Source organism: Magallana gigas, chromosome 3, assembly GCF_963853765.1.
Source record: "Magallana gigas chromosome 3, xbMagGiga1.1, whole genome shotgun sequence".
Taxonomy (NCBI): Eukaryota; Metazoa; Mollusca; class Bivalvia; order Ostreida; family Ostreidae; genus Magallana; species Magallana gigas.
In genome coordinates, this window is record NC_088855.1 from 19,594,372 (window position 1) to 19,614,474 (window position 20,103).

General features: G+C 35.1%; 2 protein-coding genes across 2 annotated transcripts; one reads left to right on the forward strand and one right to left on the reverse strand.

The window, feature by feature from the left end:
- The first annotated feature begins 639 nt into the window (after positions 1 to 639).
- Positions 640 to 3,635, forward strand: LOC105339398 (uncharacterized). Its single transcript, XM_034483579.2, has 10 exons — positions 640 to 1,022; positions 1,419 to 1,485; positions 1,647 to 1,736; positions 1,847 to 1,891; positions 2,024 to 2,089; positions 2,202 to 2,303; positions 2,570 to 2,668; positions 2,845 to 2,955; positions 3,138 to 3,230; positions 3,386 to 3,635. The coding sequence occupies exons 1-10, from the start codon at positions 817 to 819 to the stop codon at positions 3,452 to 3,454; spliced, it is 948 nt and encodes a 315-aa protein (XP_034339470.2). The 5' UTR covers positions 640 to 816; the 3' UTR covers positions 3,455 to 3,635.
- A 663-nt stretch (positions 3,636 to 4,298) lies between these two features.
- Positions 4,299 to 20,098, reverse strand: LOC105347218 (uncharacterized). The gene is made up of 24 exons (XM_011456190.4): positions 19,967 to 20,098; positions 18,766 to 18,980; positions 18,305 to 18,457; positions 15,776 to 15,981; positions 15,592 to 15,655; positions 15,294 to 15,482; positions 15,107 to 15,170; positions 14,623 to 14,756; positions 14,144 to 14,496; positions 13,365 to 13,425; positions 11,226 to 12,656; positions 10,516 to 10,998; positions 9,894 to 10,163; positions 9,380 to 9,682; positions 8,747 to 8,965; positions 8,392 to 8,562; positions 7,925 to 8,023; positions 7,395 to 7,490; positions 6,969 to 7,083; positions 6,549 to 6,667; positions 6,337 to 6,450; positions 5,807 to 5,955; positions 5,217 to 5,385; positions 4,299 to 4,497 (listed from the first exon to the last, which is right to left on the reverse strand). The coding sequence occupies exons 2-24, from the start codon at positions 18,934 to 18,936 to the stop codon at positions 4,465 to 4,467; spliced, it is 5,166 nt and encodes a 1,721-aa protein (XP_011454492.2). The 5' UTR covers positions 18,937 to 18,980; positions 19,967 to 20,098; the 3' UTR covers positions 4,299 to 4,464.
- Between the last annotated feature and the right edge of the window lie 5 nt (positions 20,099 to 20,103).

The window sequence follows — 20,103 nt, forward strand, 5'->3', positions numbered from 1 at the left end:
TATTATTATTTTTTTTTTGGAAATGAAACTCTTGAATTTATTTTAATACCATGAAATTGAGGAAACATAGACATTTATCAAATTTGATAACCTTTTTGCGTTGTTGTTACCTGTTTGTGTATTAGCTCATTTTCAGCTTAAATAACATGAATGTATTTTAGGTTGGGGAGAAATCTGATTATTGCTAATCTTTAATTATCGATCTTGTTGTGTTTTCGTGTAATGTTCATAAACTGCAGGGGGTATGCAGCATTTCAGTGCCCAGACTCCTTCTACCTCTACAAAAAGTAGAGGCTACAAGCTGGTAGAGTTCGTTATGAACCAGGTAGCCAGCCAGCGACAGGGTGAAAAAGCTGTGCAGCTTGTATGCCTAGCTATAGCCATCTTGCGTGTTGGGCATGGAGTTTCATGGCACTCGATGGGGGGTGGGGGGGGGGGGTCACTAGCTTGCCCATTTTGTTATGGTATCCTAGTTGTCTCCCTTTACTCCAGGAAACTTTGCGGTCATTTCCATCCAACATTGTTTGTAACGTATGACTGTGATTTTCATTAATAAATATGTGAACTTATATTTGATGTTGTTAATTCTTTATTGGCTGGAAGGCGGTCAGGAAAGAAAATTGGCAGTAACAAAAACTGGAAAAGAGATCAAAGAACACAAATGCGTGGGAGGGTGAAGACGAGGAAGGGGAAGAAGAAAGAGGAGAGGAGAAAAGACGGCGAAAACCACAGAGACAAGCAAAAGAAAAGTTCTCACCCAACGTTAGCGAAACAGCCAAAGCCGGAGGACTTGGAGATGCTGGGAAAAACGTAGAAATGATTCAACAGAAAGAGAGAAATAGATTTTCCTTCAGAAATGGAATTAAAACAACAACCATGGCCAAAGATAGAAAATTAAAGTCGGAGGAAGAGATACGACAAATCATGAACATGGCCCTCCAAAGACAGGATAAAATGAAAAGGAAGCGAAAACGCGGGGCAAAGAATTTTGAAAAGTTGGAGAAAAGAGAAGAAAACATACTGTAAATATTTAATATCTAATAAAGTATTAGTGTACACTAAATTAATCGATATTCTACTCCAGAAAATGATGAAAATACTAATCCGTGTGTGTGTGTGTGTGGGGGGGGGGGGGGGGGGTATCCATAAATTCAATTTCACTATTAATTTCCTTGTTTTCAATTAAATTTTTTACAAGGTTCCAAAATGTGGAGGGAAGGGCCAGTTCCATCATAACTCACATCATAATTCCATCATAATTCACTTTTTATATGAAATTCTAAAATAAATCTTTCCTGTTCCACTCCTCGTAGGCAATTAAATTTATGAAGGAGCATAATGATATTGTCAGCATGTTTTTTTTTTAAATAAATCACATTTTTTAACAAAAATTACATCTACTATATTTTTTTTTACAGATCCGTAAGTGAAGAACGTACCAAGTTTGTTGAAGTCGGTGCCATTCAAAGACTGGACAATTTGAACGTAAGCTGTTCACTTAATTTTCTCAATAACATATTGATCAGTTAAGACGCAAATTACTAGTATTATAGGTATTATACTAGTATTATAAATTCGATATTCTCACATGAGATACTATATAATTGATTTGCACGTTAGACGTTTAATGGTGCGATTTTTTTCAGAGCACATTCAATGCAGAGGCATTTGAACTGCAGACGGCATATTGCGAAAAATCAAAAGAACAAATGGAGGCTGTTCATGCGGAATTGAAGGTAAGTCACTACTATGCAAAAGTTTCTGTCCCAGGTCTCCGATAATCGCCCTTTAACAAATTTGGAAAATAATAACGTCCTTAAATAAGAACTTCTCTTAATATTTTCAGGCCAAGCATTTGTCAACGAAGAGTTTTGACCTGGATGGAGTGAAGGTAAATCATAGAAATTAATTCATAATTGCCACATGAATGTAGATTTTGATTTTAATACAGTCCTGTTTTTCTGAAAAGTAATAAATAAACCGTCATGGAATAGAAAGGTACATAAAAAAATCCTCCTTTCAGAAATATGTCAGTGAAATTGTTAAGAAGGCCCGGCAAAAGTTGCTTAAGGAGAAAACAGCATTGCAGGTAATCCATGCATATATGCATATTGTTGTAATATAAAAAATAACATGGAATTACTAAACATTTTTTTTAATTTAAGTTAATACGGAGGTCATATAATATTTATTGTTGACAGTTTCTGCAAGTTCAGGAATCTTTGATGATAAAGCACGGGGAACACGCAAAACGCATCCTGGATATCAGAAAGGCTACAGAAGCCGTTCATGAGGAGCTGCTGGTAAGGGCTCGTCAGTCGTCTTTTTATATACTAGTATACTTATTTTATGTACAGTGTATTACTCTGTCCCTCTCGTTTCTATTCTGGCTGAAATTCTTAAATGAGGGGGGGGGAGTTGAAGTCTAATAATATATTAATTATACCGTATATTCTTTAACTTCTTAGTCGAAAATTACACTATTTATGTACTATTAACCCAACCCCCCCCCCCCCCCCCCCCCTAAAAAAAGGGAAAATAATCCAGCGTTAATTTGATTTTATTTCAGACGTTATTTACCTCGGGAGTGAGAAAACCAATCATTGTCTATTGCAAAAAAGCAAAAGCCAAGAGGGAACAGATGATAAATGTCCATAAAGAATTGAAGGTACATATAAATACTTACATGTATACACGTAGTTATAACTAAACAACTACTAGCTTTATTAAAAGTATTGTAACAGAGAGAGAGAGAGAGAGAGAGAGAGAGAGAGAGAGAGAGAGAGAGGAGAGTTGTTTTTTTTTTGCCCTGAAAATATTTTGAAAGAACTTTTAAATTTTCAGAGACAAACATTTCTAAAAGGGCTGTGCATCGAAGATGATGATGAAGATGCTGGATTCCTCCCCAGGAAATTATTTCTGTTCGGGATAGAAGAGTTTCAAAAAGTGCCACAGGTACGTAGTTTATATAATTATATGATGCTTGGCAAATTAATCTATAAATACAATTGAATTTCATTTATAGGACGTTTAAACAATGATCAGGTAGTGCCTGTATTCTTTAACTGTTCAGTCACAAATTAAACTTGTGTTTTGGTCAGTGAATTGAGATGCTTTTGATATTTTCCTAATTATAGGTTGTATTGCAACCAGACTTTGCGCAGAAGAACTCTGTTGAAGCACCAAGCTGTTCTGCAGAACCAGTGGCGGATCAAGAGGAAGAGAGCGAGGTGTGTGATATCAATTATTGAGTTTACAATTCTCCTTTAAAAAAAAAACCGTTTGTTGTTTTAATATAACAATACTTGTTGTTAACATTAAACTCTTCTTTTTTTAAGTGTATTGGTTTTATATGTTACAATATCTTTTTTTTTTACTTTTCCAGGCTCCTTTCATTGAGAAGAAAAGATCCTCAATAGGCCAAAGATTTCTCAGATTTTTTGGATTTCGCTGAATTCGGAAATGCTTTAAAAACTTAATTTTGACAGCAAGAAATTTGCTAGATTATTTTTTAACCTGAATTTTTTCATCCCTTTTTACTGATGCAATGTTATCGGCAATTGAAAATAATAAGCCATTGCTTGTTGCCAAATCTATATTAAAACTCTTTAATTTTTAGTTTTATTTATTGTTTGTTTTATTTAAAAAAAAAAATCTGTGGATATATATTTCAGGTAACATTCCACTAGTAATTGTAAATAAATATAAAGCATTCCTAACTTTGTATCAAAACTTTTTTGTCTGTTTTAAGACACATATCTCTTGAGCAGTTTATTTAAGATGGTATGGGACATTTGTCAATATTAATGTGGATTAAAGTACAATATCTAACCAAAAAATTTGTTTTAACATTTTTTGAAAAGGTAAAAATTTTAAAATCCCCAGTGATTCAAACTCATGACTTACAGATTCGTAGTGAACCCTCTAACCCACTGTGCTACGCTGTTAGGTAACCATTTTGTAAAGAAATAATTTTTAAAATTACAGTTGATTTTATTGTTTATTATTTCAATAAATACCTGTAGTACATCACAGGAGGTGTCCCAAACCAGCTTGTTTTAGAACTTGTGTTACATATTGTACACACACACATCCTTCGAGATATTAGAGATATTAGTTTCTGTACACAATCATTTTCTCCTAAAGAAAGAGCCAACATTTATTTCAATTAAAAAAGAGAGATCCAGCTTTTAAGGATGATACATATTTTGGGGTTTAAGCTTTTAATGCAAAAATTTACCAACTGAGTCTCAATTGACAAGAAAGCATTAAAAATAACACAAAAATTCTTTAATTTATATATATATCGATTTTATTGAGTTGAATAAAAATCCCTCACAACTTTTATCACAGACAGCACAATAAAATTTAAAACAAACACAACAATGGAATATAATTAAAAGTGATTTACCGGTGTATATGAATTACATGTATATATATGATTTAAATAAAACAGCAACATCTTCATCTTTGCAAAGGTATTTTATCCTTGATAAACTGCAAGAGAAAGAGAAATATTAGTTTTGCCAATAATTAAGAGGTTGTAGCCATTTTTAGACTGTAATAATCTCCTTCAGACGGAGAGTCATAAATCATATGTAAACTATTAATTAAAAGTAGATCTGATGATGGTTACTGTGTTCTCCACCCAGCCTCCTTAAACTGATGTAACATGAATAAATTACATATAAAACTGTGTAAAGCCCTAGATGTAATAGTGAAGTCAGCTGACCACTGGTAATTCAGTAATTCAGAGTTTAATTAAAGCTTGTAGACATTTTTACCAGTGAACTTCAGTAAAGACTATTAAGAACTATTGCTGTGATCTCATACTAATACATTAGTGATGACAGTTTATACAGGTAATTATTCCTCTGATGTTTCAGTGATGTAAAAAGGTACTGCAGTGAACTAGTGGGTATCTAAATTTGTAGACACTCAGAAATGAATATGGGAAGCATCAAAGTGTCCTAAGAAAAGTAGCCTAGTAACTATATACAGTTTATACATCATTATTCTCTCATCTTTCATTTAAAAAAAAAATGTAAAAAGAACTTCATTGAAACAATGTACCTGACAGTGTATGTCTATATAGAAATCAGGAAATGTGGATAATACATGTATGTATGCTGATCTAACAGAGATGAGTCATGTTTTTCCATGATTTTAAGAAGGATATCAAATGTTTCATGAAGGCAGGATTTGTGGTCACTTACCTGTATCAGCTTTTTGCGGTACTGAGATTCCTGATAGGTCGGTTTCCGCTGAGGAGGGGTCTTCTCCTCTCGCTCAATCAGGCGTATCATCTCAGAAACATCCATAATGTAGACTGGGTCCACTTTATTTCGGTTGATCAGATTAACTAAGTACTCTTTGTAGTGCGACCTAAGTAAATGATGGAAAAAGAAAAATTAAGTTTATTATAAACAAGTGTACAACCAAACATTAAAATTTTGTTACCCATACTTAGAAAAGAGAGTGGAAAATACTGCCAAATGGTAGACAAATAACTCTCTCTTTCCAAAATCAAAGTAACTCCTGACCCCAATATTAAAAGAAAGAATTTCTTTTTATTATATGCTACGGTATCATATTACTGACAGTATTGATGTACAAGGGACAAATAATTTAGTTTTTTTTAACCATATTAAATCTATTATTTATATCCGATTTATTTACGATAAAACTTTAAGATTTATGTAAGGGAATAAAATCTGACCATTGTAAGCAAGAGATTCATTATAAGTGGCTGTGTTTTACTGTATTACAAGAATATATATGTTGGCTCAAGATGAAGATATCTTACCCACAGAGCCCTGCGTGGCCGGCAATGACCTCTTTACCACAGGCCTCGTCCTTCTTGCCCTCATGGACATCTTTTAGCTCCATCACAGGACAGTGTCGCTGGTCCTCCTGATGCTCAGGAGCCTCCGTGTCAAACTTCACATTTTTCTCCTGCACAATGTTAAAAGATACACAGTCAAAGCAAGCACCCTTTGTAACAAAGCAAAATGAAAAACTTTCTGTTCAGATCCTGATAAATAAGTTCTCAAAACCTAAAATTCCTTGGTCACCTTTTGTGAAACATCACATACATTGTATAAACATAAAAAATGAAAATTCCCAATAATAACTACATTCAGATCTTTTAAAAACTAATATAAGCTAAAAACAAGTACATGTATTCTTTTCAGGCAAATATGTATCATACACAGAAACAGAAAAGAAATTCATATTAATAATTCCAAGAAATTTAAGATATTCAAAGCCAAAAAATCCTTTTTTGATTGCTGAGAATGGAGGTGTATTTGTGGGTTCAGACCTAAAGATATCTACCTTAAGAAGACGTTGAAGCTCCTCGACTGAGTTGTCACGGAGATAGTAGAAACAGTCTCGGGGGTGGTGACAGTGCAGGCCCTTTCCCCGACAACTCTTGAACTTCATACACACCTATAAAATCATAGTAAAGTTGAAGGTCATAGAATTTTTTAACTGTGGAATTATTTTGAGATCCATGATTTTGTTTTCTTATTTCTTAGAAAACTTACTCCTTTAGAATCAAACATCTGAGAACATCCACTGCAGAATTCATGTCCACACTCCGGGCAATTAAAATGCATGCAGCCTCCCTTAGCCAGGGAAAATCTCATTTTACAACTTGGACAATCTGGAAAAAAAAGTTAAAATCACGATCACACATTAAGGTAAAAATACCTAGGACCTGTGAAAACAAAATAAGATAGAGCGAACTCTTTCACAAGCATGATTGGGAGATGTGGCCTGTATACATTTGTAGTAAGCATTGGTATTACATTAAATCATTGATGTGATGTAAAAAATATACTAAGGGAAGTTTGTCTACATCAACAATTTTACTTTTGTAAGTTTCTCCTTGGTAGTGCATAAGTACACAGTGCCCAATAAGTTTTAAAATTCCATTGTTCTTTGACCAGATAAGAAACACCAACCGATTCCATTGGTGGCCAGGTGAGCCGCTAGGCCCATGGCCTGGTTCTCTGGGTCGTTGTCAATCTTCCATTGTTCATACTCCTCACAGGTCAGACCCTCGTGCTGATCCTCCCACTGTTAGCAAAGGACAAAATCAAATCAGTGGATGAAAAAGTAAAATCCATGGCTTGCAGCATAATTTGTTCTAACAGACTCTTACTCAGGTATATGTTCTTATTTGGAACCTGAAGTTTTGAACATCTCCTTAAATTCATTTTCAATACTAGTACCTGTCTTAATATACATTTATACACACATTCACAGTTGATTCATGTTCAAGTAGGTGTTTAATAACGGTAATATAATAAGCAGAGTTTTGTTGTTCTTTAAACAAGAAAGAGAGCAAGATTCTTTGTTCTTTCCTCATTTTTAAGAACAAATATTACCTGTTTTTTACAGTTGAAGCATGTCTTCTTGTTACAATATGGACACTGCATGGCTGGGTTTCTCTCTCCTCCGATGTTGATAAAACCGTTGCCACACTACAAGAACATATTAATATCAAAGAATTCAAAATACACCATGAGATTTACTTGTTTCACCTTATCATAAATGTTTTTGTTCATTGTTCTTCATGAACATGTTCTGTAAATTCAATTAATTAATTTAATTAAATGCGAGGAATTAATATCTGCATTAAATCGCGAAAAGCATTCCTCATTGATTTTAAAATATACCTTTTATTTTTCAGATAGTTTTGAGCCATATGAAATTATAACGAAAAAATTGGTGCTCACGATTTTATATTCTCATGATTTGATGCAAAACAGTGGCATCGTGGAATTAAGTACTTGCGTAAAAAAAAGAATTTACAATACATGTATTATTATTCACCAGAGTGTTTTTCAGTGCAAAAAGGACTGATATTGTGAGATGTTATTTATATACATGTATACTAGTAGATGTATATACTTACATGGGCACACCATCTGAAGTTGGGATCTTTCTGTAAGTGCCAGTCCCTCAGCTTGGTCTCATAAATTTCTCGAATGTCTGGACCAACCATTGTATTCAACTGAAAATAACACATTAAACATGCTTCACTTCTGGCAAATAAAAGCTGCCAAGAGAGGCTGTGTTCTAAATGTATCATGTACCGTTAAATCTTATCAAACTGAAATGCTTAGTTACAGATTGGATGGGACTTTAGGCAGGTACATTTTCTGTACTGTAATACTGTTAGTTTTTATGATGGCTGAATTCTTGTAGGTTTTATTGGTACCTTAAACCCACATATTAACATCCCAAAATGAATTGTGAAACACAGTCTTTATCATACTACATATAAAGGAATCAACAAAATTACTAGTACCCATGAAACCTGCAATAATTGACCCCCTTGATTTACAATGATTCTACACTATATAAAACCCCATGACTGACCAGCATGGTGAGGAATGACAGGTATTCATTGGCCGCTTCAGTGTTGTCCATGTTTGGGTGTTGACATATTGGACAACATAGGTTCCTGACGTGTTTCTCTCGAATGTTCAACTCAAAGTAGTTCTTCATGCAGTCAAAGCAGATTTTACATGGACAATTCAAAGTTCTTATCTATAAAAAAATTAAGCAATTTAAAGAAATTTTAAGACTAAGCATTATGGGTATACTGTTCAAACAATGTATGATACACAGTGGTGTTCTCAAAATTTCTAGCAGGAGATCATAGGCTGCCTGGGGACAATGTCAAAAGTTGATGTGTAGCATGTATAGATATATTCATGAATAAAACACATACCTTGCTCATGGGGAAGTAAGTGAAACAGCACTGGCACTCCTGCTGTAGGTAGACGAGGGAGCTCTGACGGTCCCCACAGTTATACACCGCCTCTACGATGTCCTCCAGGGTGGCCTCCAGTTTCTTCCCAGCAACATCTATGTCCAGGATCTTCAGCACGGTCTCCGCCCGCCCCCAGCTCTGTAGCTTACCCTCCACCATTATCATCCGAGACCTCCGCTGTTAACAGAAAAGTTGAGAAATTGTGTTGTATTTAAGATTAGAAGTTTGTTTACAAGCAAAGGTTTATTTTCAATTTGTTACAATGAAGAAATGGATTAGTTGAACAGCTGCCCTGTATTTAAGCTTGACTTAAATGCCATTTGTTAGATGTAAAGTCTTAATTAAATTGTATTAAAAAATGGAGATTACCATACCTTACAATAATCAAAATGACAAACATGTGATGAACAGAAAAGAGGCATATTTAAAAACAGCCAGTATCCATGAAAAGGAATATTTAACCATCACACATCATATAGAGTGTTCACATATGTATTACATGTACCAGTAATACAAAAATGCAATTCATTTTTGTAATTTTTTAAAATCTTAATTTTTGACACCACTTAATTTTTCAAATGCATAACTTACATCAGAGCTAATGTCTTTGTTTCTGACCATCTGCTGGAAGTGATTGTGTTTGAGTACGCTGTTGGTGACACTTAAACAGGCATCATGGACATCAGACAGCGCCAGAGCCTCACTCACACCCTCAGCTTCGTCCTCACCCTGCAGGGAAGAGTTCTCCCTCTCCCAGAGGTGGTCAGTAAACTGCTGCAGGCTGTCAGAGTTTAAGTGGTCTAGAGCTTCCTCCAACTCCCCTTTAGATGACAACATGGCCTGCAAAATCTCTTCTCTTGGAAAGCTGTTGTCCACCTTACATATCTCTTGGTACTGTTAATGTTTTAAAAATGTGTGTTATTGTGACCCACAGATATAATTAACATACTTTATATATGTATGTAAAGATTTGTAAATTCTTTAACTCTAAAAAAAAATCAAGAAACAATTGAGTCAATTTAGAGGATCCCAGGGACTTTTAGGGATCTATTTTATTTTTCTAGTATAAAAAACTCTCTGTATTCTGTCATAAGCACAAACTTACTAGTTTGCATCTTTTTGCAGTACAGATTTTCACAGCCTCTTCAACATCTCCCTTGGTTTCCTTTAGAGAATTCTTGGCTTCTGCCTCAGACAACTCCCCCACCTCATTTTCATTCATGTCTGCTCCTGCCTTTGCCACTTCAGCCATGACAGATTTCACTCGCTTCATCCAGATCTGCTTCAGCCATTGCAAGGGAAGTAACTGGTCTCTTACACACATTTCTACTGCAAGCTCTCCTTCATCTGTATCAAATCCTTCCTTTTCGGCTTCCTAGCACAACAATACAAATGACGTTAGACTTTTCTTTTCAAATTTTCCAGAGATAATATCACAAATTATTTTGTTACAACAGCAGTTTTTTTTCCTTGCAACATAAACAGAACTACATGTAAGTAATCTACATGTACTTATAATCTATCCCAAGATGTTTATGCAGCACATTTTCTTAAATTATTTGGTATTCTTTATACCTCAGTCAGTGAAGATTTTTTCAACTATGTCTTATTAAACTGCACTTTTTGACAAGTACTGTGCATTTTTGTTTAAAAATTGCCACGAAAATGGTATCCTGGAACATATAGTATAAAAATCTAACGTAAAGTATGATTTGCAATACATGTACCTTAAAGAAACCAACTAGTTCTTTGGCCTCGATGTCCATCAAGTTTTGCATTCTCTGTTGATTCACTTTCTCCACCGTCTCCGTAATGTTCAGACCCTGTTTGTTCCTGGGTGATTTACTCAGCCCTTGTTCTTTAGTCTCAATGTCCTTGTGGTCCTCCCAAAACTGTTTACCCAGTGCCTCCATTGTCTCTGGAAAAGTAAGGCCCTTTTTGTTGCTGGGAGATTTACTCAGGGGCTGAGACTGCTCAGTAGCTTTTTCACTTGTCACAGGGAATGACAACTGTTCCCCTGGCTTTTGGTTGCTCCTGTTTGGGCTTGTACTTTTGGACAGACCCTGTGCTGATGGTGGGGACTGAATGGTTGATTTTTTCAACTGATCAGCCAGTGTTTGTTGTATGAATTTTTCCTCTGCTTCCTTCTTTTTTTCTTTCTCTAGCTGCTCTTCAAACTGGCGCTTAGCTTCTTGTTTCTCATGATATATCTAGAAATATGAATCACCAATAAATGTGCTTTATTTGCTTAAATTCTATATAAATTCTTTGACATAAAAGATTCAATTAAATTAAAATTCATTTATCAAATGAAAAGTTTTAATTGTAAAAATATATCTATAAATTGATGAATTGTTTGCTTTTAAATAAATATTTACATCAATATGCATGTACTACCACTTGCACCTTTTTACAAACTAAAACAGACTAAACTGACCTCATCGTAATGCTGCATGATTTTGTCCCCTGCTGTAGACGCTTCTTTAATTATTTTAGAGACATCACTGTGTTGGGCCCCAGTGGCAGATGGCTGCTTTTTCTCTACCCCAGGGGCCGGAGGTCTCTGTGGCCTGTTCAGGTCATTCATTGGTCGGCTGTCACTCACCGAACTCCCCGTATTAGCACTGCCTTGTTGTACAAACTTTGGGTTATCGCTTGTCTTGAAGCAAACTGCACACACCCTAGTATCTGGGTCATTGTGAAAGGTGCAATGTTGACAGATCCAAGGGGATCCGTACCCCTCCACTTTGGGTTTGTGGATCTGGGGTGGGGGTTCCTTGGGGATCCGTGGTGGAATGGGCACTGGAGGTGAATCTAATGGGGGAACAATTTGTAGGTCTGCAGGAGGGGGGTAATTCTGATACACTGTCTTTGCAGATACTGGCATGTCATGGAATTTCGGGGGAGGTGGAACTTGCTGGGTACTTGGAGGTTTCCTCTCATCTACAATACTACTGGTTTGCCTGCGATGAGACTCGTTGGCTCTGTTTTCTTGAAAGACCTTTCTCTCCTCCATTAAAGGTAAATTTGGTCTTTCTGGGGTATGCTTCTGGGTATGCACAGGTGTATTTTCTGTTCTTTCCTGAAACATGGACTGACTTCTCCTGTGCTCCACATTCTGCTGAAGAGTACCAGATTTTGGTGACTGATTTAATGGTTGATTCACATATGGAAAATTCCCATGCATATGTGGCGATACTTTGGGGATTTGTTGAGAGTTCTGTTTGGAATGATATGCCAGCAGCGGGTTATGAGGCGATGTACACTGAATGCTCTGCTCTGTTTGGGGAAAGTATGAAGAAGGCCCTGTTGGATGACCATAAAATGAAGGAGGGCTTTGCATGGCCATGCTCGGACTAGGGCCTTCGGTGGGGTACACTGGAGGACTGCTTTGATACGAGTTTGGAACGAAGATGAACACTCCACTGTGCGGTGGGTTAACCCCGCCGGGAGAATTGACCGAGGGCAAATGTCCAAGGGGAAGGCTACTCAGCCCTACTTGCTGCTGGTAATTGAGGGGCCACTGTGAGGGGTAATACATCTGATCCTGCTGGACCAGAACCTTATCCAGCTCTTTCTCGTATTTTTCAAGCTCTATCTTCTCCCTCTGCAGGAATCCTTTTTTCCTGAACAGACGGCCATACTCTTCATCTTCATAGAAAGTTGCATTTTGAGCTATGCATTCCTGGATTCTGACCTCGATGTTATCAATTTCTTCCTGCAGCGTCTCCAAGTGAATCTCTATTTTGGATTTTCTTCTGTACAGGTCGGGAATGGCCAGAATCTTGTCAAGAAGTTTGGAGGTCGGGGGTCCCCCAGGAGCTGCTCTCTGCATGCTTGGGGGCACAGAAGGCAGAGTGTGGTACACCTATAAGTAATCATCGATTACATGTACAGTGACTATCAATGTTACATTTCATACATATAAATCTACAAACTTTTTATGATATACCATATATCTGGTAATTTTCGCGATGATCTAATTTTCGCTTTTATCACGAAGTCTTTTAAATCGTCGCAAATTATTGAATACGCAGATATTATATTCTGTATTATTTTCTTTAAGAAACTTTTTAAATCACAAAAAATGACTGGTGCCAATTAAAAATGCTAAAATTTCCCCCCATTTTCGCTTATTTTGTGACACGCGAAAAAAACCCAGATGTACAATATGCCATTTATGTGGACATATACCATAGGAATAAATGCTATATGTTTTAAATTTTTTGTACATGTACAAAATTTTCATTCATCTACATGTATTGTTTGATATATATTCAGGTTTAAGTATTTTGTTTGAAATTCTCTAACTGTTGCATGCTTCAGCATGCCAGTGGTATGCTGACCAAATTACTTTTTGACTGTTTTTTAAAATTTTTTAAACAGCCTGTCGTTAAAGCTGTAAATAAGAAATATTTAGATAGGAATTACATATATACTAGGTAGTAAAGAAACAAAAATACAAAATACATGTATAAGTTAATGATGCACTGTAACAAACTTTGTCAGTGATATTTATTTGGTACATGCATGTGTTGTTTTGTATACAAAGCAAACAAACATGCGAGATACTTACATTCTGATGCATGTTTGGGTCATGTGACATTCTGCGTAGAGTCCCTGGCTGCGATTGCAGTCTGTCAAATAAAGTTCAGAATAATTTTTAAGTAAAAAAGAAATTTGAACATGTATATCACTTCCTTTTGTATCTAAAGGAATGCAACTAAATTTCCTATTTATCTTGTTTATCATTTGGAGATTTGCAGGAAGCTTACAGATAATGTATTTAAAGAACAAAAAATCCATAAAAATAAATCTAAAACATTGAAGATTTCAAAGTATTCAATGATTAATAAACAGCGAGTTAAAAAGTTCACTGGGACATAACCTTGGTTGGTCATGTGATCAAATCCTGTGAAGCCCAAAGGGCTATTCAGATGAGCAACCAAGTTCATATTTCGGTGAATTTTTTAACAATGCTGCTTAATTACTTATATTTAAGTTTAAAAAAGACAAGTTGTTCAGAATTATAAGCATCAGTGTGTTTTAAAGGTTAGTATATGTAAATAAATCTACCATCAAACGATAAGCACAATAAGTGGTTATCATTGTGATGTCATCAAAAATTTCACACAGAATTGAACGTTTTTGCTATTATATAGGTTCATATAAGAAAGCTAATTTGCAGACGTAAATATTTTCATTTTAATTTCCACTACCATAAGAGCTAGGCAAGCTCAACTTTGATCTCATCTTACTTCATACATGTATGAGAAATCCCTTGAGGGGATGTTGTGGGGATTGGGGAGGTGGGGTGGGAGATTTGACTGTATAAGATTACATCTATAAGTTTACCCTGATATTAAGCCCTCCTGGGGGTGGTGTTCCTCCATGCCTGGAACATTTTGTACAGAGTGGTGCATTGTAGATAAATCCATATTGTTATTGTTGGCAGACATTACATAGTGAGACTGGTTCACATTGGAACCAGCTGAATATGGAGTCACGATCGGCTTTATACAATATGGAGGTTGTTCACTGGTGGAGTAATATGGCTGATTTTGGGTGGCGTCTTGCGTGGCGTACTGCAGTACTTCTTGTGGCAGCTGGTCGTGTGTTTGCTGTGGGGTAGGTGAAGGAATAAGAGCATGGCTCTCTTTGGCTGACAGATATTCATGGTCATCCGAGTTCTGTTCTGTACTCGACATCTGCAAAAATAATTTCAAAACTCAAAACATCATATACTTGATATAATGATTTCATGTGCAAAGAAAAAATATTGTAAATGAAAAAATATGTTTTGTTTCTGAGAGTCTGAATCTAGGTTTAAGTACCCTTAATTTCTGGCGATCATGATTTTTGCGTTTTGGGTGCTGATGCCATCTTTCGTCACAGGCTGTACAGAGCTGTTTGTTGTCACAGCGACCACACATGAACATGGCTACTGACTGACCACAGATGTCGCACACTGGCAATAAAATGGAAAACATACATCAATGTTAATTTAAATTTCACCAAATCACACTTGTAATAGGTTATTAAGTGAATTATATCAATACTCATGCTCAAAAATTTGATGAAGCTAAAATTTCAATTTGCTTTCTTATATGAAAGACAAAGTAAAAAAAAAAGAAAGAGATATTAAATTGCACACAGAATTAGCAATTCGTCTTGAAAGTAGGATGAAAGCTATATAAAATGCTGATTTTATTTCAGTTGTTATAATTGCAGTCTGGTTGCCAAATTCCTTTCATTTCAGAAAGTCTTAGGAATCATGCTAAGTTATTATCTTTGCAGATGCAGGAATTTAGAACTGACCTATGCTGGACTGTGGAGATTCCACTTCACTAGAGCCTGTTCTTTGTCCACCAGATTTGTTAGACTAAGAATGTTAAAACAAAACTTACAATTAAATACAATCATCAGAGGTTCAGATAATAGTTTATTCAAATTATCAATCAATTAAGGGCTAAAGTTCTGAGCTCATTATGCCATGTATATGTACCGGAGATGCACTTGGAATGGATAGTTTTGATTCAGTTACAGCCTCTCTGATTGGTTGCTGTACTTGATTTGTTACGTCCTGCCTCATTGGCTGACTGTCAGAGTAGGAGGAACTACTGGATGATGATCTTTGCTGATTGGTCAGTCTAGATTCTGTATGCGTATTAGATGCAATGCTTGCTACAGGCTTCTGTAAAAAAGATTTAATTTTTCTAGGTAGGTATTTTCAAAGTCTAAAACACCCTATCTGACTGGTAGTAATTAGGAGTTTAAAGCAAAATAAGAAAAACAAAACTTACCAATTTTCTCATGGGTAGATTTCCTTGTTGAATCCAGTTCTTTTGAAAGCTTGCCACATCCAGCCTATGAGATATGATAAAATAATTTTCTTTTGAATGTTAAATGGACATGTAGATGAATTCCAGGTATATGAAATAATTTACCTGACTAATGAATTGCAAAGTATACTGACAAACAACCTACACTGTTTGATGGGGCAGTAAATTCTCCACCCTCTCTGGATAAGGGTGATAATTTGTTAGATAGGCATCTAGCTCTCTCTTCCCACACATAATGTCGGCCAGCAGGCGATACAGTTGCTCTTCATTTGTTTGGCCAGAGTTAGGAAACTGGAGTCCATCTTGGATGTCCTCGGTATATCCCATCAGCTTCATGATGTCTCTCCCTCCCTGTGATTCAGAATGCAAAAATTTACAGCCATAAGGTCGTCATATAGATAGAAAAGTTTTACAATAGGACTACACATGGGAATGTTTCTTTGGTAGGAATTTTGCAACCTCCTCCAAAGTAATAACTGATAATCACTCAATTCCACTAATGGATTAAGGGTGTTGTTTACTCAGGGTTTGAGATCTCAAATTCGGATTGTTATAAAGTTTAATATAATCAGTAAAATTTGTTCTAAACACAAAAAGTATTTATGAAATGAATTATTATTGGCAAATCATTCGATATTTTTTCTTTATTATGGAATTAGGCTCAAACAAAAATTGACTATTAGCTAAACAGAGGAAATTCGGACTAGATTTTGAAGATTTTGTTTTTAGCTAAAAAATTTTTGGCAGTACTCTAATATTAAAAGATAGGATGTTATATTTTAGCATATGTAATTTTGCATATTTTCTGTTGGTTTTACCTCACCTATTCATTAAAATAATCTTTTGGCACGAATTGCAATAATATTGAAAAATGCTTAAAAATGATAAAAGACACCATATCTCAAAATTTTGATCATTGACCTTATATAAATTTTATGCCAACAGAATAAGGTTAATATAAGTAGTTCAATACCATATATGTTTTTGTATTATCATCATTCAATTTTTTGTAAAATTGGATTAAAAATGGGTAGGGATTTGAAAACTGATAGAGGAAATTCGGACTGAAATATTTTCTAAAATTGTTGTAGAAATATTAATGCTTTGTGCTTATTTAGTGCCACTACCATTCATAAACTGTATTTTATTTTTTAAAGTGTTTTATTATTTGTAGTATTTTTACAATTAAGAAAATCTCAATCTTAGTGTAAAATTTTATGGGATTTTTCTTGATTTTACAAAAAATACGCAATGGCCATTAACTCAAAAAGTAGGTCATTGACTTACTTTTCTGAAAGTGAAAAATAAAACTACAAGCAAAGGTCTATAACACACAATAGATGGTTTTTCATTATCATCAGTGGATTTTTTTTTCATTTTGAGTAAACGTCATCCTTAAATGGAGCTTTTATATACTCTGGAATATATACAATGGATAGCCTTTTCTCTAAATCCCGTCTTAATTTCCATAATCAAAAGCTACATGTACTAGTGTGTTCATATTAAGAACTTTCACAGTGTTAACAATACAGTGAAAGTTGGAAACACAGTAAAACATGGTAAAGCATAGTGCCAGGGGAAAAGCAATTTTGATCCATTATTAATGTACCGGTAAATAAATTTAATATCTGAATATAGCATAGTGCCCGGGATGAGCAATTTTGTCAATTTATTATTGATGTAATATTATAACCAAATATTTTAATACTAGAGGTACTGTGAGCAAGCTCACAATTGATACCCCCCGCTAAGAAAAAATTAATATTTAAACATTTTAAATTATTGGTATACTGAGCCGGATTTTTTCCGAAATTTATTTTTTACACATTTTTTTTTCCTAAAAAAAAATTCATCATGGCAGGCCATTTTCAGGGAGACAGGGATGAGAGTCTAAAAATAGTTTCATGTAGCCTGAGACATGCAAGCTTTGTGTCAAATTTTAGCTTCTAATATTTCCATTAATACAAGACATAACACAGACAGAATTTAACATTTTTGAAACAATGACCTTGAACTTCCTCAATTGACCTTGGGTCAAGGTCATGACACACCCGTAGGTCATAAGCAATCCCTGTGTGAAGTAAAAACTTCCAATGTTTCCCCAATAGGAAAGATATGGACCTGACACGAATTTTGCATTTTTTATGCCAGTGACCTTGACCTCTCCCAAATGACCATGGGTCAAGGTCATGACACACCCTTAGGTCATAAGCAATCATTGTGTGAAGTAAAAACTTCCAATGTTTCCCCATAAAAAAGATATGGACCGGTCACAAATTTTGCATTTTTTTCTGCCAGTGACCTTGACCTTGCCCGAATGACCTTGGATCAAGGTCATGACACACCCTTAGGTCATAAGCAATCTTTGTGTGAGGTAAGAACTTCCAATGTTTCTCCATAAGAAAGATATGGACCGGACATGATTGCACAGACAGACGGACGGATGGACGGACGGACAGACGGACAAGGTAATTCCTATATACCCCCCAAACTTTGTTTGTGGGGGGTATAATAATACAATTTTAAGAATAAAGATGGAAGAAATGAAACAGACTTTTCTGTAACCATGAATTCTTCATAAGTGTTTTCACTATAATCAGGTTTCAAGGGATATTAAAATCATGTTCAATACAAATAAAGGGGTGGGGGGGGGGGTCTATGACGGTGAACCTACCACAACACAGTCGACTCTGTCCCTGAAGATGTTGTTGGAAAACTTGACGACCCGCCACATCTGTGACCTCTCAACTGGAGGTTTTAGTAGGTGGCGGCAGTACTTTTCCAAAATATTCAGAGCCACTCCGATCTTCTTGATTCCCTCCAAAAACTATAAATCCAGAACATTGGATATAAATAAAGACTTTGTGTAAAAACAGTGCTAAGACGTGTTTTTTGAGTTAAGCAAGCTAATAAAACAGAAATATTGTGTCCATATAACTATAATTTCACATCCACAATCAGTGATTAAATATTAAGGTTAAAAAAAAACTGCAATTAGAACACACAATTTTAGCAAAATATTGTCAAAGAAAGATGGTCAGATGAAGAGTAAAAAATAATCTTGTTGAGTAAGTTAATGAAGAATGGCTCAGTTTACCCGCATAAAATATGATTAAGGTTAGTACTTTGACGTACATTGCTGTTGTCCTTGAAGAGTTCCTCCATGGGTAGCAGCTGATACCTCTGCCCCAGGGGGCAGTTGACACAGATTAACCCATCAATGAGGTGGGTGACCTCCTCTGACTTCAATAATGCCTCATAAATCCGCTGCTGAAGCTCTTTCACCTCAGAACACCGATCACCCATCTTGTTTGTTTTTTAATCAATAAATGCCCAATAATAAGGGACTTCTGCAATAAAAATATAGTGTTGTTAATTACAGTATTAATGAGTATGCTGATGATTGTGATCTATTTTAAAACTGTTATATTATATAAATAGAAATTTGTGAATAAAAACAAACATGACCTCCCAAATAAGGAAGTTAAAGCTCCAAAGGTCAAAACCAATCAAAACATATACGGTACACATAAGCACATCGTACCGGTAATTTGTAGCTAAAAATCAAAATATTGAGTGTTTCACCAAGACAGGATGATGAAAATTGGCAATATCTTTACAGGAGCCTTAGTAAATCATAAATAAACGCTGAACAATCCTACACAACTGAAAACTTGTTTGACAGAATGATTATTAACTGGCATCATATCTAGACTTATAAAACTGTAAAAATTTAAAATATACTTTTCACCTACTTTTTTTTATTGCACGCATTCATGTCATAGATTATTTGTTTTCTGACTACAAAATCAAAATGTAACCCCGAAGCATTATTACTTGTACAATTTAAATTAAATTTCATTTTAATAATTAAATATATTGAGGTTTTCTTGTTTTTTGTTTTTTAAATAAACCACATTTAATCTTGATTAAACGTTATTAATTGATATCAAAATTTTATCAATCCAAGTTTAATTAACTGATTTATTTTTAAATCATGTGGTTTTTAAAACCTTTTTATGGATATTAGTCATAGCATGCTTAATTATAGCCTTTTTTAAATAAAAAAAAAATGTCACCTTGAAATACATAAAACAGTTTCTTGTGAAACTTACGAATTCTTAAAACCAATTTTATTTCGATGCACAGCTTCTATGGCTTGCATCTACATCAGCATTTATTTCGATGTTTGCGCGGGTGGGGCAATGTTTACAAGCATTGCGTTGTTGACAAATTCAACAGATGACAGAGAAAAAGGAAGTTAAATTCAAATACACAAGTATTCGATTTATAGCAAAGTATTCAATGCAATGTTTTACATATATTAAAAACTCACATCAAAATCCACAAACCTCCTACGATTATAAGTTGCTTTAAACGTGGTTTTCCAAATTCAACAGTACTTTCATTTTCCTATGACTCATACAGTAAACAATGCGGATGGAATGAATTACCTCCCTTTGAAGAACTCTT

Excerpts from the sequence above, each read along its gene's own strand:
- LOC105339398 (XM_034483579.2), top strand. The coding sequence starts at position 817 with ATGATTCAACAGAAAGAGAGAAATAGATTTTCCTTCAGAAATGGAATT. Across the intron at positions 1,023-1,418 it reads AAAAGAGAAGAAAACATACT|ATCCGTAAGTGAAGAACGTA; the intron begins GTAAATATTTAA and ends TTTTTTTTACAG. Across the intron at positions 2,956-3,137 it reads AGTTTCAAAAAGTGCCACAG|GTTGTATTGCAACCAGACTT; the intron begins GTACGTAGTTTA and ends TCCTAATTATAG.
- LOC105347218 (XM_011456190.4), bottom strand. The coding sequence starts at position 18,936 with ATGGGTGATCGGTGTTCTGAGGTGAAAGAGCTTCAGCAGCGGATTTAT. Across the intron at positions 15,483-15,591 it reads ATCTACCCATGAGAAAATTG|AAGCCTGTAGCAAGCATTGC; the intron begins GTAAGTTTTGTT and ends TCTTTTTTACAG. Across the intron at positions 8,563-8,746 it reads CTTACTTCCCCATGAGCAAG|ATAAGAACTTTGAATTGTCC; the intron begins GTATGTGTTTTA and ends ATTTTTTTATAG.